Below are 17,130 nucleotides of genomic sequence, written 5' to 3' on the forward strand. Positions count from 1 at the left end.
GTGACTTCACGCGGGGAGATACATCCAATAGTAAATTACAAAATAAGGAAAGTATAAAACAAACGGATAACAACAGTAGCTTGGAGACAGCAAAGGCACCCGAGCAGGCGTGGAAACACACGATGCATTTGAAAAAGGGGAAGAGGAGTATTAGCACAGTATGGCGACTTTTATGGAAGCGTTTTTATTCCGTAAACTCTAAGACGAATATGCATTTTTCTCGAAGTAGGAAGAAACCAGTGACAAACTTCACAAGGACAAACGGACTTCTCCTGAGCTGTAATGGTGATACATTCCCATATCTGCGTACACTGTGGAGATACTTCAATGCGCCTGGTAATTTGATGTTTGTCACAACTAATATTGTCGCATTTATGGGCATTGTTACGTATAATACGCTGGTTACTATCAGCAGTGAAAGAGCATTCGAAGAGCAGATGATGGCGGCACAGGTGAGCCTGGCGAAACAGAGAGAAGAGCTCGAGACTACGGCCCTCAGCTTGCCACGAGATATTGAATTGAGGGGTGAAGAAGATGATATTAAATGGGAGCAACCTGATGTAGCACATGTCCGGGAAGATCCCTTAGTCGAGGAGCAGAACGCAAAGTTAGACACCCCTATAAAACAGTATACTTTAGGAGATTTGATTTTGAATAAGAGGGAAAATGTCACTGATTATGACTCGCAGCGTGCGAAGGCATCTATATTCCACATGCTATATGCTTATATGCTGTATCGAGATGTTATTCAACCCACGACCATGACTCAAAATAACAACAGCGAGGAATGGCGGCGTGAAGTCGAGCTTTTGACTAAGGGAAAAGAGGTACAAGGTACTCATCGAAGGATAGACGTGTTCTACGACCTGTGGAATAAAAATTTCGATAAGATAGTGACATCACCTGAGAAAGTGCAGAATTTTCAACTGCCGAACTGGTCTAAATACCCAACGATATTGAAATTCATCTGCACAGAACTTCACGACAACAGTTTGAAGACCTTGGGTGAGTTTAAGCAATTCTATGGAAAGGTGCGATCTAACGAGGTAAAAAAACTGTTGGGTCTTTGGCTGTACGACCATTCCTTCCTTTTCCCCCATAATATCTACGACAACAGAACCGAAGAAGATTTTTACGATATATTAATTAATGACTCCATGCAGGATAACAGGATATTCCAGAAATACTCTTCAATTGTAATGAATCCCTACAACGAACGTACTCAACTTTTTTTCCCTAATGTAAATTCTCCATCTGTCAACAAGCCAGTACCGAGCATATCTCTGGAAACATACACACGACTACTCAAGGGATATATCAACTTGCAAGAAACAGGCTGCAAATACGACTATAATGACAATATATTCAAACTAATCAGCATCCTCAAACTAAATTGTTTCCTACAACGCAACAAGAAGAAACACGCAGGGCCAACCGTCAGAATCCTACTGCCGAGAGATGAAGACCGCTCTCAAATACTTGGTACCATTTCGCAGGCAGAGAAGAGAACCTGTTATCAAATTCTAAGCAAAAATAGGGACGTGGTTGCGCTGCTGAAACGCATTTCTGATATCCAGGCGGACTCTTCTTAATAAAACATGTAAATATGTACCTCCCAAATCACACTCATCATCTCATACGAAACTGTATCTTTTTGGGTAAAATTTTCATCGATGAGCTTTAAAAGCAAAACTACTTCACCAGCAATGAAGCTACTGTAGCATCCTATGATCTCTTCGGCTCTACACATCATATTACTAGCCTAGTCAACATGAAGTTCTTAACCACCAACTTCCTAAAGTGCTCCGTTAAAGCCTGTGACACCAGCAACGACAACTTCCCCCTACAGTACGACGGCAGCAAATGCCAATTGGTACAGGATGAATCTATCGAGTTCAATCCAGAATTCCTTCTGAACATAGTCGACCGCGTAGACTGGCCTGCAGTGCTCACGGTTGCTGCCGAATTGGGAAACAACGCCTTACCTCCTACCAAACCATCCTTCCCATCTTCGATCCAGGAGCTCACCGATGACGACATGGCCATCCTTAATGACTTGCATACTTTACTGCTACAGACGTCCATTGCCGAAGGTGAAATGAAGTGTAGGAACTGCGGACATATCTATTACATCAAGAACGGCATTCCAAACTTGCTGTTACCTCCACACCTGGTATAAATCAAGCGAGATCTCTGTGTGTGGGCACGCAAGACGAAAAGACAACTATATACACAGCTATATATGTAGTAGTAGCCTCATATACGTATGGCATCAAACATGTAGCATAAACAACCTAAAAGGAAAACAAAGACTGAGATCTAACCCACCACAGTTTCTATTTGAGCCTTCCCGTCGCGCGTGATTTGGAGATACAGATTCTAAGAGCTTTAAAGAACGAGATACTCTCCTGTTTTAAGGACTCACCGGCATATAAGGCAGCAAAGTCGCCGGTTTGAAGGTTCAGGGGCCTTGAAGGTAGTATCATTTGGAAAACAGCAAGAGAATATGGCTGGACACCATCACGAACATGAACAAGAGCGCGACCACGAGCAAGAACACGAACACGATTCCCTTCAACGGCCTACTACTGGATCAGAAAGGACTAGAAGTATATCCTTTTCGAAGTTGCTTACGCGGTCATGGAAAAGGAATGCGAGTTCATCGAACAACATGAGTGTGTCTAGCGTGAATCTGTATTCGGATCCAGAGAACTCGAGAGAATCAGATCACAATAATAGTGGCTCAGAGGGCCAGTCTTCACGATTTTCTAAATTGAAAAGTATGTTCCAATCCGGCAATAGCAGCAAAAATGCCAGTGCCCATAACAGCAGCCAAAGCAGTCTTGAAGGTGACTCGGCGTCATCTTCATCTAAGTTAAGATACGTTAAACCAATGACTTCTGTTGCCAATGCTTCTCCGGCATCTCCACCACTTTCTCCCACGATCCCGGAAACGGATGTTCTTCAAACACCAAAGATGGTACATATAGATCAACATGAACATGAGCGTGAACACTCGAATTGCGGGTCTCCAATAATGCTTTCATCATCCTCTTTCAGTCCTACTGTTGCCAGGACTGGGACGGGTAGGAGAAGATCACCGTCTACTCCGATAATGCCCAGTCAGAACTCGAATAACTCTAGTAGCACCTCTGCTATCAGACCAAATAATTATCGTCACCATTCAGGATCTCAGGGGTTTTCTTCCAACAATCCATTCAGAGAAAGGGCAGGTACGGTACGCAGTAGTAACCCATATTTTGCATACCAAGGTCTACCAACTCATGCCATGTCTTCTCACGACCTCGATGAAGGATTCCAACCATATGCAAATGGCAGCGGCATTCACTTTTTGTCCACCCCCACCTCGAAGACAAATTCTTTGACAAACACCAAAAATTTAAGTAATTTATCACTAAACGAGATTAAGGAAAATGAAGAAGTGCAAGAATTCAATAACGAGGATTTCTTCTTTCACGATATTCCGAAAGATTTATCGCTCAAAGATACGCTGAATGGCTCACCCAGTAGAGGTAGTTCCAAGAGCCCCACGATTACTCAAACGTTCCCTTCAATCATTGTCGGATTTGACAATGAGTACGAGGAAGATAACAACAATGATAAACATGATGAAAAGGAAGAACAACAAACGACAACCGACAATAAAACGAGAAATCTTTCACCTACCAAACAAAATGGTAAAGCTACCCATCCAAGGATAAAAATACCTTTAAGAAGAGCAGCTTCAGAACCAAACGGGTTGCAACTCGCATCTGCCACATCGCCGACATCTTCTTCAGCAAGGAAAACATCAGGGTCCAGTAATATAAACGACAAAATCCCAGGCCAATCAGTGCCTCCTCCAAACTCATTTTTCCCTCAAGAACCCTCTCCAAAGATTTCTGATTTTCCAGAACCTAGGAGGTCCCGACGTTTGAGAACTAAATCTTTCAGCAATAAATTTCAAGATATCATGGTGGGACCACAGTCTTTTGAGAAAATAAGATTGCTGGGCCAAGGTGATGTAGGTAAAGTTTTCTTAGTAAGAGAGAAAAAGACGAATAGAGTGTATGCTTTGAAAGTCTTGAGTAAAGACGAAATGATAAAAAGAAATAAAATCAAACGTGTTCTGACAGAACAAGAGATTCTTGCCACCAGCAATCATCCCTTCATCGTCACACTATACCATTCGTTCCAATCTGAAGACTATTTGTATCTCTGTATGGAATACTGTATGGGCGGGGAGTTTTTCAGAGCTTTACAAACAAGGAAAACCAAATGTATATGTGAAGACGATGCCAGGTTTTATGCCAGTGAAGTGACAGCAGCACTAGAATATTTACATCTGTTGGGTTTTATCTATAGAGATTTAAAACCAGAGAATATTTTGCTGCATCAATCAGGCCATATCATGCTTTCTGACTTCGACTTGTCTATTCAGGCTAAAGATTCCAAGGTTCCTGTTGTCAAGGGTTCCGCTCAATCAACCCTTGTTGATACCAAAATATGCTCAGATGGGTTTAGAACCAATTCCTTTGTCGGAACTGAAGAATATATTGCCCCTGAAGTCATAAGAGGTAATGGCCACACCGCTGCGGTCGATTGGTGGACGCTAGGGATTTTGATCTATGAAATGTTATTTGGTTTCACTCCATTCAAAGGCGATAACACAAATGAAACTTTTACGAATATTTTGAAAAATGAGGTCAGTTTTCCCAATAACAATGAAATCTCCAGAACTTGTAAGGATTTGATCAAAAAATTACTGACAAAAAATGAATCTAAAAGACTGGGTTGCAAAATGGGCGCTGCCGACGTGAAGAAACACCCCTTTTTCAAGAAAGTCCAATGGTCTTTGCTGAGAAATCAAGAACCGCCTCTGATACCAGTGTTATCTGAGGATGGATATGATTTTGCTAAATTATCATCTAATAAGAAGAGACAGACTAGTCAAGACAGCCATAAACATCTCGATGAGCAAGAGAAAAATATGTTTGAAGAACGAGTTGAATACGACGATGAAGTCTCTGAAGATGATCCATTCCATGACTTCAATTCAATGAGTTTGATGGAACAGGATAACAATTCAATGATTTATGGTAATACCAATTCTTATGGGAAAATTGCATACACTCCAAACTCCAACAGATCGAGGAGTAATAGTCATCGAACCTTTTTTAAGAGATAAAGGGGGCTTTGACGTATAAGTGTCGGTATTTTTTTTTTTTTTATTGATTTTTTTTTCACTCTTATTTTTTCCCTCATTTATTCATCATACATTTAACGAACTCTATTTCTTTTCAAAATCCTTATCTACCTATTTTTTTTTCTTTATTTTCTTTCCTCTGTCAGTTAGTCAGTAGTGTGTAACTTAAATAAATCATATATCGGTGTTTCAATTTCTAGCATTCTGTGTAAACATCAGATGAAGCATTGCCTTTCTTTTCAATGAACTCTATGTAGTTTTTTCGATTTGCTTGCGTACTATTTTTCACGCGATAGTTGAAGAAACGATAGAAGGATGGCGCAATATACAAGTTAAAAGCAAATAGATATCTAATCAATAGTTAACATCTAGAATAAAGTGCTGGAACTTAGATTTTTTTGTGCAATATGGGACTGATATTAAGGTGGAAAGAGAAAAAACAGTTGTCTAGTAAGCAAAATGCTCAAAAATCCAGGAAACCGGCAAACACATCGTTTAGACAACAGCGCCTCAAAGCCTGGCAGCCCATCTTGTCGCCACAGAGCGTACTGCCGTTGCTTATTTTGATGGCATGCGTCTTCGCACCCATTGGTATAGGGCTGGTGGTCAGCACGATAAGTGTCCAAAGACTAGTGGTAAACTACACAGAATGTGATGCATTGGCACCGGCGAAGCATTTTGAAACGATTCCCTCCGAGTACGTGGACTACCACTTCAGTAAGAAAGTCGCAGTCCAACCTCAATGGATGGTACTTACGGATCCTGAATTAGGCAATCAAACTTGTCGAATACAGTTCGAAGTTCCAAATCATATCAAGAAATCTACTTATGTTTATTACCGCCTAACAAATTTCAATCAAAACTATAGAGAATATGTGCAATCTCTTGACCTAGACCAATTAAAAGGAAAAGCATTGATCGGAAATGATCTGGATCCAAACTGTGACCCTTTAAGGACGGTAGAAAATAAGACCATATTCCCCTGTGGATTGATAGCAAATTCGATGTTCAATGATACATTCGGCACAACACTTACTGGTGTAAACGATACTGCAGATTATTTGCTTACCACAAAAGGTATTGCGTGGGACACCGACAGCCACAGATATGGAAAGACCGAATACAATGCATCCGATATCGTACCGCCCCCAAATTGGGCCAAGTTATTTCCCAATGGCTACACTGACGATAACATTCCAGACCTACAAAACTGGGAACAGTTCAAAATATGGATGAGAACTGCTGCATTGCCCAACTTCTATAAGCTAGCAATGAAAAATGAGACCAATGGGTTAGGTAAGGGTATTTACATTGCTGATATAGAACTCAACTACCCAGTAAGATCTTTCTATGGAACAAAATCTTTTGTATTAACCACAAACAGTATTATCGGTGCTGGAAACGAGGCATTAGGGATTGTTTATTTGATTGTTGCCGGGATTGCAACTCTTTTCGCCATACTATTCCTGATAAAAGTCATCTTCAAACCAAGACCTATGCATGATCATAGCTACCTAAATTTTGAGAACAGCGATACCCCATTCGATGAGAGTAGTGTCGTTAGTATTCCATTGAGAGAAATTTTATGATTGATTATCATTTACTATAAAATCCCTGCGTTTGATTCGGTCTCTAGGGAAGCGTTGTAATTTCATGTATATTCAAAATAAGGACGAGGTTATATACCATACTATATTATCTCCTTGCATTCTGTATCAAACACTTTATTCAGTACATATACGATACCTATATATTCATTAAATGTTCTTTTCGCTTTATTTCAGCAAGGTATAGTGCTATTTAAAATCCATAATCGTTATTGCGTCTCTTTAGTCTGTCCTTCATTGCCATTACTCCACTACTTGCGTCTGGTGGCGGCGTTGGCGTGCTGGAGGTGTTGAAACTGTTCGACGTTTTACTTCGACCGAGACTTGCCCTGAATTCTTGGCCTGCTGAAGGTCTAGTCGGCCGTGATGAAGCTCTTCTCGGTGTCGCGCTAGAGGAGCTTGTATGATTATTGTATATATCTTGAAACGATTTACTCGCAGGCGTGTACTCCGGTGTGTTCCCGTTTGAAGAAGGTGTACCCATAGGATCTTCTGAAGAAGCCTTCCTTCTGTTAGAAAAGGATGGCGAGAAATGACGCGAGTTTTGCTTCTTCATATCATGCTTCACTTGAGTATCTAATATTTTACGTTCGTTCGGTAAATCTTCCTTCTCCCCCAACCATCCTGGGAACCCCTGGAAAGGATGCTGATTTTCATAGAATTTCACAAGCCCTTTATGGACCAATGTAGTATTTACAGTATCACCATCTTTTTCTGCTTTAATGGATAAATGTGCCAACGATGTAGATAACGATTTGGTTGACGACTTAAACTTGTTCCAAAATCGCCCGGATCCTTCTTGGGAATGCGATACTTGACTCATCATATGCGTGAAATCTTAGTTATACTGGTAGTTGGTATTAGGGCCTAGCGTCTAATAGTTAGTTGGCGTTTTATTTTTTTGCACCTTTCCTAATAGTATTAATCTCTAAAAGTGAAAAACTCCTAAGAGTCTTTACGAGCTCATTTAATACGTTCTGATCAGAAGCAAGACTATAAAATGCAATAGCCAATACTTTTTAGACTAAAGGTAGACGACTTACTAGCGGTTCAAGCTTCAGGAACTACACTCTCAATTACGTTCTAGTCCATTTTGTCCCTCTTTCCGGTTTTTTTTTTTTTACGTTTCCTTATGAAAGTATAAGTAATACTAAAGAAAGATTTATAAAGTGCCGTTACTGTTACGTATGATAAACCTTTTGATACATTTCTTCTTATTTAAGCCACTGTCTTTTCCTTTAGATAGATGCCGTACTTGTCCTTTAGTTCTTTCATGATTGGATCATTAATCTCTGGTGAGTATGGCGCTAGTAAGCCTGGTCCCTTGATTGTACCATCTAAGACGAATTTCGTTGCAATGGCAACTGGATAACCAACAGTAGCGGCCATAGAACTGTAACCACCAACCTTACCATAGTCAACTAAAGTGGATGTTCTTGTTTCGGTAGTTCCATCAGCCCATTCAATACCGAATTTGTGTTGTAGTACAACCATATCTCTTTCATTGTCTTCATATTGCATTAGTTCTTCTAAACGTGCACATAGAGTGTCTAAAGCATTACCTCTTGGTGTGATCTTTGCGTCAGAGAACAAGCCTAACCAAGCAAACCCGGAAAGGATTCTTTCTCTATCTTCATCATCTTTCCAAGTAGCCTTTGAGTCAATGGAAGCAATCAAATCTTCTTTAGAAGTAGACTTGGCACCTAAATATTGTTTTAGTGCTTCGTTCCAGGCAATTGGCTTGCTGAAGATTTCGTTAGCATCATCCTTCAACATACCCATGTCAACTAAAGCCTTAACAAATTCTGGGAAACCTTGATATCTCAAAGTACCTCTAATGACCGTTTCGGCTTCTGGAATATGATAAAGATCCTTGAAAAGGGTAGAGTCTCTATTTGGGTAGCAAACGAATGCATAACCTGGGTAGATGAAGTAAGGCTTAGCAGTGGCCATTAAGTCTTCGGAAGAAACAGTTTCAATCTTTCCGTCTTTCCAGTATTTAGCAGAGTTTCTTAAAGCCAGTAGCACACCTCTGGAGGACCATGAAAATTTGTATCCTAATGGATTATCAGAGTCTTCAGGAGCTGGTAAACCACCACAGTATGACAAGAATGACTTTAGCTTACCACCAGCTCTGTGAACTTCATCAATAGTCTTGACCGCATACAAGTGGTCGATACCTGGATCCAACCCAATTTCGTTCATAACTGTAATACCTGCCTTTACGATTTCTGGTTCCAATTCTCTTAAGGCAGGTGAGATGTAAGAGGAAGTGACGACATCGGTCTTTGTTCTGATGGCGCTCTTTACCACATTTGGATGGAAGGTGTATGGAATCAAAGAGATGACAACATCGTTATCAGCCAGAACTTTGTCTAAGGCACTGTCATCGGTAACATCCAATGAAATAGCCTTGGATCCAGAGGGCTTGGCCAATGCTTGCGCATTGGCTAATGTTCTACATGCGACAGTGACATTGATGTCATCATTAGCAGCCAATGTGTCGATAACAGGTTGTGCAACAAAACCAGATCCTAGCAACAAAACGTTCTTTCCCATATTAAAATATATAATACGTTAATATAACTCAATTGTCCTGATAAGTTTTCCCTACTGCCTAAGGATCCTTCCCATGTAATTTTACCAGGACCCTACGGTTTATATACCATTAAGCCAAATTCTGTGCTACTTTCTATCATCTATTGCTGATAATTCCATTGGAAATTCTCAATACCCTTTATTGACATCTTTATTTTTCACTACAAAGCGAATTTTTCCAACGGAATTTCGATTCCAGAGTATGAGTAATTCTTTTCACTACTAAACGCATTGCTTCGTGGTCAGTAGTAACCGCAATCACACTCTTCACTTCTGTTGTGGTGAATATCAAAAGAAACAAGAGATCATCCACAATTTCCTCAGCTTGACTTGTCTGCAGTTGCGATTAAAATTTGACTTTTGCTCCACCGCTCTCTACAGGTATTATATTTGGAAATCATCAAATGATGGGAATCCCCTACGTGGCACTTAGATACGATACATAAGACTCTTGCATATGTAGCTACCAACGTGGGAAAACCTTTCAAGTAACAGTTTGTTTGCTCTTAGCAACTTCTAGCCCTAATGAAAAAAAATGAAAAATAATTGCCAGCTTTTCCCCGCGACTTTTCAAAATCGGTATAAAAGCAAGTCGAAAATCAGTCAAAAAACTTTTCTCTCTTGATTGCTTATTGCAATCTCACTTGTTTTTTCCTTGATTTTACTTTCAATTTAGTTTACAATATCATGGGACTTTATCTCCATGACTATGCCATTTCTAGGTAGCCTATGGTAAACGAATCCCGTAGATTATTCACACGTTTGTTGTCTTTGTTGACAACAACACAGAGTAAGAAAAAGCAAAAGATTTATCTCTTTTGTCCATCTTTTTTTTATTTTGAAGGCGTGTAACATTTATTGGTTACAACATGGCTTGTTTTCTTGTCCCTAACAATCGCCAGGAGAATTTTTTTTGAAAATTTTCTTCTATTTTAATTATGTACATAAATGTCGTCAGTTAACTACAAATGAGCTATCTATCAATATGCTTTTTTTTTTTTTTAATTACTGCTCAAGCTTGCTATCCCCTTCTACCTCCGTTTCCTAGCACAGAAGAAAGTGCCCATATATCATTATATTCAATTTTTAACTTGTCTCTTTTTCTTTTCTGCCTCGGTTTCGCGCATCTACTCTACGCTATATTTTCATAATCATCTCATTTAAATGGCATTCATTCCCTTCCGCGCCAGTATATTAGTTACTAATCATACAGTTTCTTGTTTCAATTTTTTAGATTTTAATTAGCGGTTTTTTTTTGGTTTTTCTTAAGATTGGTTTTATGATTTTTTTTTTTCTTTTTCAAATTTTTTTATTATTTTTTCAATTTTTCTTTTTAAAAGGCTTGTGGTTGACTAGTCCTTTCTTTTTAGGGGTTGCTTTCTATGAGAACGTGTTCCATTAGTAAATATGCCAGGAGGATTATTGCTCGTGGGCTTCTTTACTGTTTTTCTTTCTAAGCATACTTCAATACCATCAATTGACTTTTTCTTCTTCTCTAAAGCATCGATTTGGCTCTTTTGAGTTTCAAAGTCGACGACGGCAAAATTGTCTGCAGCTGTTATCCTCATAACTTTACCGAATTCTTTTTCTAAGGCACTTCTCAATTTTTCTTCTCTTAAGCCATTTGTACCTCTAATGTAGATTGGATAAAAGCCGTCCTTGTTAACGGTGCTGAATACTGGTTTTTTCTTATTTTTGCTGTTAGCACTAGCGTTGTCCCTCCGATTCCCCATTTCAAATTTTCTTTCAGTCGGTTTCTTGGGTAGTGTTTCAGGTCTGATGTATTCAACCGTGGTATTATTTTTGCTAATTCTGTCGGAGTTTTCATTCATCAACTTTGAGGCCCATGTCATCTTTGGTGGATTCGCAACGGGCTCTGGAGAAGATGAAGGTGTTGAAGCGTTATTGCCGGATTCTTTGGCGTCGGAAACCTGTGGCTCTATTGGTTTAATTTCAGTTTCAGCTTCCTTTACGCCCCCAGGTACCGGTTTTTCATCACTAACTTCTTTACCGTTGGGCAAAGAAGAGTTATTAACAGCATTTATGGCCTCAACAGAGCCTTCCTTTGTCTTGATTGGTGCAGCTTTCTTTTCGGCTTTGTGAGATTTTTCATTTAGTTTAGTAACGTTTCCTAACTCTTCTGTAGAGACCTCATCTTGTTTGTGGTTGCCCTTAGTACTAGATGGTACCGTTTCGGTGTGAATCTTGGACTCTTTAGTGACGGGTATAGCCCGAGGTTGACTATGATCGACAATTGGTTTTTCCTGAGTTGACGATTCAGTTGGCGCAGTTGTGTCTTTGACCGTTTCCTTTTTGGCCTTTGGTTTCGATATTTCTGGTGATTTTTCTTTTTCTTTTTCTTTTTCAACTCCGGACTCATGCCTTATTTTATCTTCTTCAACTGCACTGACAGAGTTCTCCTCGTTAGATTGTGACAAAGAAGCATCTGTTAAGACATAAGGCTTGAATGAATTGGAAATAAATCTGATTATATCATTGGTAATGTCAAACGTAGACCCATTGCTGGATGGTAGCAGGATAAATGTTTGACAAAACTTATAGACCGGAGTTCCTGTCCAAAACATTTCACCCGTGGCCATGATCAGAATGCTTTTGTGCAAGTGCCCAGTGTACTGGAAATCTATAGTATCTAATTTTAGTTTCAAGCTCCTAACTTTGGCATCATTTCTAGAAAAAAACTTATTAATGTTTTCACGTCCAGTAACTTTCACCGTTGGAAGAACGTCATCTTTTTCGTTTGTTGACTTGGACTGATAATTAGTATGCGTCAACTCGGCTGTACTTGCATAAAAATATGCCAATTTGGAAGGGTCGGTCCTCATTCTTTCGTAGTAGTTTTGCAAAAAGGCAAAACATATGTCTTGAACGGTAACACCCATTTTCTTTTATTTGATACTTCTATTCGAGGGTATGACTTCAAATGCAACTATTAGTGACAAGGTAATAAAACTATAACACACTTGAAAAAAAAAATGCGATGGTTTTGTAGTATTCTTCGTGATCTTTTTCTCTTTAAAAATCAACGAAAAATAAAGATGTATCAGTAAAATAAGTTTTCAACAGATTCTCTGTAAAATGATTGACTAATTGAATATTTGAAAGAAAATGAGGTTTGAACGAAAATAATAAAACAAAAAAAAAAATGTAATTAAATGGGCAAAAATGAATTAAAATGTAGGGAAAAAACACAACTTGAAGAATTAAACAGAGTAAAAAAACGAAAGCTTGTGGTAGGTGATATAAATAAATTAAAGCAATATCTTACTGTTTATTCTTCCTCTAGAATAGTTTTGGTACTAACGGTAACTAGAAAACTGAAGAAGTTTTTCGTATTCTTCTAATACTCAAGCAAAATATCCTATGTCAAGTACTACCACTTGTACAGTCTTCGTTTTGTACAAATTAGGTATGAATTGCTCTTTTTTGAAACAGTAATGGGATAAAAAACAAATGACTTAGTTTAACGTCCGCCGGTTGCGATAGAACTTTTAACCGTAACAATAGTAACAGTGGACAGGAAAAAAAAACGGTACGAAAAGGTAATATTGCCTAATCTGAAATAATGTAGTCACTCTAGAACTATTAATAAAGAAGCTTGTACTTCCTCTTATCCCTGGAATGGACGGTTATGCTGCTTGCAATATGTCATTCTTTCATTAATCGCCACCTGATGTTTTTCGCTGCTTTGGACGAAAAAATTTCCAAGAAAAAATAAATGGTTAAACAAACTACAGCGCACGTGACCGATAACTATACGGGAATAACGCATCAATCTCCTGTGGAAGAGTGCTTATTGCATCGAAGAACCAATCTGTATTACTACATGTCCAATCATAAGCTGATGTTGCTTTTAAACTTTTTTTTTTAAAATTGTGTATACATATAGTACATAAATGATCATTGGTCCCCATCAATACCGTATATGACACCTTGGTACTTGGCGAAATCCGTACCGTTTGGGAACTTATGCATAGACAGCTTGCTCAATTGGCAGAAGGATAGAAGCATCAATAGACTCTGGCCGCCTGTAGTAGTAAATATAGAGAATCTTGGTAGCCCTAACTCATCGGCAAGTGTGGTTAGTGAATATTGCTGCTGCTGTTGCTGTTGTGAAGATTGTTGCAATTGAGGGTTCTTGAACTCCTGGATTATTTTATACACCAGGTTTAAGTCGTAGAAATTGGGCATGTATTGATGGACCCACCACTCGAAATCCTCCTTGTTGTTGGGCATGGAGTCATTCATTAGAATGTTGATCAGGAAACCTAGATCATATGCCGCATGGTATGTGATCCAAGTAACAGAATCATCCATCATTAAACCAGAGTCCATTAGAAGCTGCGAAAATTCAAATACATCGATGCCTAAATTTTCGTGTTTTTCGAAGTTGATACCTGATTTTCTGAGTAATTCTAACGATTCTGTGGACATGATTTCCTTCTTTGGGTCAAATTCAAAATTGAACTGCCACGTTGAGGGACCGTTGTCAGGCTTATTGCCGTTGGCGTCACTCAAGGAAAGACCAAGTTGTATTGGGTTTAAGAAGTCTACGTTGGCCCTCATTGTCTGATAGTGGTAATCGACCTTCGACCTGAAAGTGCCGATCGGCCTAGCCAAAGTCCCCACAAACTCAGTACTGATTGACACATGATTATACTGCGAGACCAGTTGTCTTATAACGGCGAATTCACTGTAAAGGTTGGACTTCCAGACATCGCGAACGAAAAGATAATTTGGGGGTGGTAAAAAGATCGGTGGCATACTTTGGTTGGTTAAATGCTTGGGTAGCTGGGAAGCCAAGGGACGATTGAGTCCCACTCCCTGCTGCTGTTGCTGCTGTTGTTGTTGCTGCTGTTGTTGTTGCTGCAGAACGTTCAGTCCGGGCGGCAAACTAGCCACCGAAACAGGCGTTCCTATATTAAATGGCTGCTGTTGTTGTTGCTGTTGCTGTTGTTGCTGAGTTAACAGTGGCTCGTTCTTCTGCTTCAAAAGATAGGCATTGTTCATCTCCTGATTAACAGAGCCATTAATTGTATTTACAGGCATCCCTTGAGGAAACATTCTTGCTCTATTAACCTTTGGCGAATACACCTGAGGTCCCATGTTTTGCTGCTGGTGTTGTTCAGAAGCCTGCCTCTGAGAGAAAAACTGCTCACCTCCTACAGCTAATACCCTCGGTTGTACATTCATAGATTGCATAATCCTTTTTGACCCTTTATAAATGTATAAAATTGAGTTGCCTGTTTCTAATCGTTCGAAGTATTTCCAGTATGAAAAACAAGGAAGCCCTGATAACGAGACACGCTAATAAACTTCAAACTGATCTTTCTTGTCAGTTATCATTCTACTACTATAATTGAAAAGACTCAATAAAGAAAATATCATAATGATGAAAAAAGAGCGAGCAGCGGGTAAGGACCGAATTCCGTTTGGAATGACTGGTATAATGAGATTTACCTTATACTATAGAGAGGGCTATATCATTACCGAACTTAAGTTTTCTATTGGAATATTATACTTTATAAACTAAATAATTACCCATCTATGTTGTTTCCCCAAGAATGTTTGCTGCCATATAATAAGAACAAAAAAAAAAATAACAAAAAAAAAGAAAAAAAAAATCACTTGTAATCTTAAATTAATATTATACACCGGTTGTCCGTTTTTACCTCTATGCCGTCTTCTCAACTTCTTTCTTCTTTGGTTTTTCTTCCCCTTCCTTTTCAGGTGGAAGGACGAACCAAGGGATTTTACCTCTATTAAAATCATTCAATATTTGCTTAGAAACACCAGACTCATCAGGCTCACCACCCTTCAGTAATCTACCTTGTTTCCTTGCCAGAATTTCAATAAACTCCGTGGCATCCTTCCATCCTGAGATCTCGTAAGTTCTTTCCAAGTGCTTTACCTGACAACGTTTTAAAACACCTGGAATATATTGTTCTGGGTGTGTGACGTGTTCGACTCTGACAACACCTCTGAATAAAATGTCTTCTTCGGAGTCTTTACTAGAAGGCGGCACAATACCTGGACAATCAATCAAAAAAATTCTTTTCATAAGAGTAATATATTGCCAGACCTTAGTTTCACCAGGGATTGGTGCAACTTGACACACCTTTTTCTTTCTCAATGTGTTAATGATGGACGATTTACCAGTGTTTGGATAGCCGATAAACCCTACAGATATTTGCTTTCTATCAGTATGCAACTGTGAGAACTGACGTAGCAACTGAATTAACGAACCTTTACCGAAAGAGTTGGTAATAGATGCGTGAAACGCCAAAGTTGGACGTTCCTTTGACAAATGTTTGACCCAAGCTGCCTACTTGTAAAGTTAGAATTGAAAAAAAAAAACCTTCTGTTAGTAAAAAATACATTTTGTTTCATAATAGGTAATCTTTTGCCCCAAGAGAATGTAATAATCATTGTTATAGCCGAGATTGATTGTTTCGAAGAGTGGATTAAACTAAAAAAAAAAAAAAAGTAGAAAATTGTGAGGATCTTTACTACGAACATATTGTATGGAGCCCGAGATAAAGTCTCAAATAACAAAAGCTCAACTCATAAGATCCTCGCTGTTCTAAAAAGCGAAGGTATACCTTTAAAACAAAGGTTGTCCTTCTAATTTACCCATGAGGCTTCCCCAGAACGGGGAAATATGGATAAGCGAACAGTATTACTCTTCCAAAACAGTAACAGACACTTCTGTAGATAAGTTTATCCTAAAACGGATAGAGAAGCACCCTGACAAAAAGGTTTGGTAATAAAAATCATACTCTATCGAAAAAAAAAATCTCTCGTGCTATCCTCTTGGTTGGAAAGAATCAAAAAAAAAAAAAAAAAAGTTAACATACTGCAACCCAGGTAGGTACCAAATCACACTTATTAAGAACATAAATTAAATGCTTGTGTGGTGTTTCCTTCTTCATATACTCTTCCACGGACTTACAACGGGTACCCAATGGATCCCTTGCATCTAGAACATGTATTACCACGTCAGACGAATCGATGACTTTATATAATTCGTTCCAAATACGTTTGGATTGACCCTTACTGAAAATAGCTTCTTTTGCTGCGGAGGTCCACCCATTTTCTTTGTCTTCCTGGTTCCCCATTAGTCCTAATGTGGCATCTAAGACTTGCTTTTCCTCATACTTGGTAATGTCTTCATTTGTAGCCTTGACCAAGTCCTCTAGATTGGATGCAGCAAGACGTGGTCTCTTTCTTTGGGCTTTGGGCCCAAACGCATCAGCATAACTTTCGGTATCCAAAATTCTGGCTTTTGGGGATTCATCTGCGTCCTTTTCTTCCAACAATGACATGGGAAGCTTATTTCTTCTCAGAAGAACTTGATATGTATCTTTTTGGGTTTCACCCAATGCACTTCTGAAATGCTGCAGTGCGTCCTGAGATATCACTCTTGTGTTACCGAACCAACGACGATCTGGTTGGACCCTCGCATCCGGTATTGTGGAGTCCTGGAAAGAAGCGGCCCTAATTAAATTACCTTTCTTATTCCTGATCTCCTTCCCACTAGTGTACATATTCAGGAATTTGACTCTCTTGGAGTCTCTGTAGAAATTTTCACCCTTCACACGAAGATTACCATCTTTGGTGTCACCTTCACGAATACGTCTAGATTTCTCTTTCTTACCAGTACCCATTGTATTATTCCTCCCCTGATATTTAGTGGTTTTG

At 39.1% G+C, this 17,130-nt stretch overlaps 9 protein-coding genes and 2 non-coding genes across 11 annotated transcripts; 5 read left to right on the top strand and 6 right to left on the bottom strand.

The window, feature by feature from the left end:
• Positions 1-122: 122 nt before the first annotated feature.
• Positions 123-1,592, top strand: PET494 (Pet494p; the record flags this gene model as incomplete). Its single annotated transcript, NM_001183222.3, has 1 exon — positions 123-1,592. The coding sequence occupies one exon, from the start codon at positions 123-125 to the stop codon at positions 1,590-1,592; it is 1,470 nt and encodes a 489-aa protein (NP_014443.3).
• A 179-nt stretch (positions 1,593-1,771) lies between these two features.
• Positions 1,772-2,179, top strand: TRM112 (RNA methylation protein TRM112; the record flags this gene model as incomplete). Its single annotated transcript, NM_001183223.1, has 1 exon — positions 1,772-2,179. One exon carries the CDS (start codon positions 1,772-1,774, stop codon positions 2,177-2,179), a length of 408 nt encoding a protein of 135 aa, NP_014444.1.
• A 327-nt stretch (positions 2,180-2,506) lies between these two features.
• FPK1 (serine/threonine protein kinase FPK1) lies at positions 2,507-5,188 on the top strand (the record flags this gene model as incomplete). Its single annotated transcript, NM_001183224.1, has 1 exon — positions 2,507-5,188. The coding sequence occupies one exon, from the start codon at positions 2,507-2,509 to the stop codon at positions 5,186-5,188; it is 2,682 nt and encodes an 893-aa protein (NP_014445.1).
• A 425-nt stretch (positions 5,189-5,613) lies between these two features.
• On the top strand, positions 5,614-6,795 carry YNR048W (putative aminophospholipid translocase regulatory protein; the record flags this gene model as incomplete). Its single annotated transcript, NM_001183225.3, has 1 exon — positions 5,614-6,795. One exon carries the CDS (start codon positions 5,614-5,616, stop codon positions 6,793-6,795), a length of 1,182 nt encoding a protein of 393 aa, NP_014446.3.
• A 211-nt stretch (positions 6,796-7,006) lies between these two features.
• MSO1 (Mso1p) lies at positions 7,007-7,639 on the bottom strand (the record flags this gene model as incomplete). The annotated part of the gene is made up of 1 exon (NM_001183226.3): positions 7,007-7,639. The coding sequence occupies one exon, from the start codon at positions 7,637-7,639 to the stop codon at positions 7,007-7,009; it is 633 nt and encodes a 210-aa protein (NP_014447.3).
• Positions 7,640-8,031: 392 nt separating this feature from the next.
• Positions 8,032-9,372, bottom strand: LYS9 (saccharopine dehydrogenase (NADP+, L-glutamate-forming); the record flags this gene model as incomplete). Its single annotated transcript, NM_001183227.1, has 1 exon — positions 8,032-9,372. The coding sequence occupies one exon, from the start codon at positions 9,370-9,372 to the stop codon at positions 8,032-8,034; it is 1,341 nt and encodes a 446-aa protein (NP_014448.1).
• A 731-nt stretch (positions 9,373-10,103) lies between these two features.
• Positions 10,104-10,268, top strand: SNR49. The gene has a single exon (NR_132253.1). It is a non-coding gene; the product is annotated as an SNR49 (small nucleolar RNA).
• A 495-nt stretch (positions 10,269-10,763) lies between these two features.
• Positions 10,764-12,311, bottom strand: BRE5 (Bre5p; the record flags this gene model as incomplete). The annotated part of the gene is made up of 1 exon (NM_001183228.1): positions 10,764-12,311. The coding sequence occupies one exon, from the start codon at positions 12,309-12,311 to the stop codon at positions 10,764-10,766; it is 1,548 nt and encodes a 515-aa protein (NP_014449.1).
• A 1,018-nt stretch (positions 12,312-13,329) lies between these two features.
• Positions 13,330-14,631, bottom strand: POP2 (CCR4-NOT core DEDD family RNase subunit POP2; the record flags this gene model as incomplete). The annotated part of the gene is made up of 1 exon (NM_001183229.3): positions 13,330-14,631. The coding sequence occupies one exon, from the start codon at positions 14,629-14,631 to the stop codon at positions 13,330-13,332; it is 1,302 nt and encodes a 433-aa protein (NP_014450.3).
• Positions 14,632-15,103: 472 nt separating this feature from the next.
• On the bottom strand, positions 15,104-17,096 carry NOG2 (putative GTPase NOG2; the record flags this gene model as incomplete). The annotated part of the gene is made up of 2 exons (NM_001183230.1): positions 15,104-15,754; positions 16,287-17,096. 2 exons carry the CDS (start codon positions 17,094-17,096, stop codon positions 15,104-15,106), a joined length of 1,461 nt encoding a protein of 486 aa, NP_014451.1.
• On the bottom strand, positions 15,922-16,195 carry SNR191. Its single transcript, NR_132254.1, has one exon. It is a non-coding gene; the product is annotated as an SNR191 (small nucleolar RNA).
• Positions 17,097-17,130: the final 34 nt, after the last annotated feature.

The sequence above is a fragment of the Saccharomyces cerevisiae genome, chromosome XIV (assembly GCF_000146045.2).
Source record: "Saccharomyces cerevisiae S288C chromosome XIV, complete sequence".
NCBI classification, from domain to species: domain Eukaryota; kingdom Fungi; phylum Ascomycota; class Saccharomycetes; order Saccharomycetales; family Saccharomycetaceae; genus Saccharomyces; species Saccharomyces cerevisiae.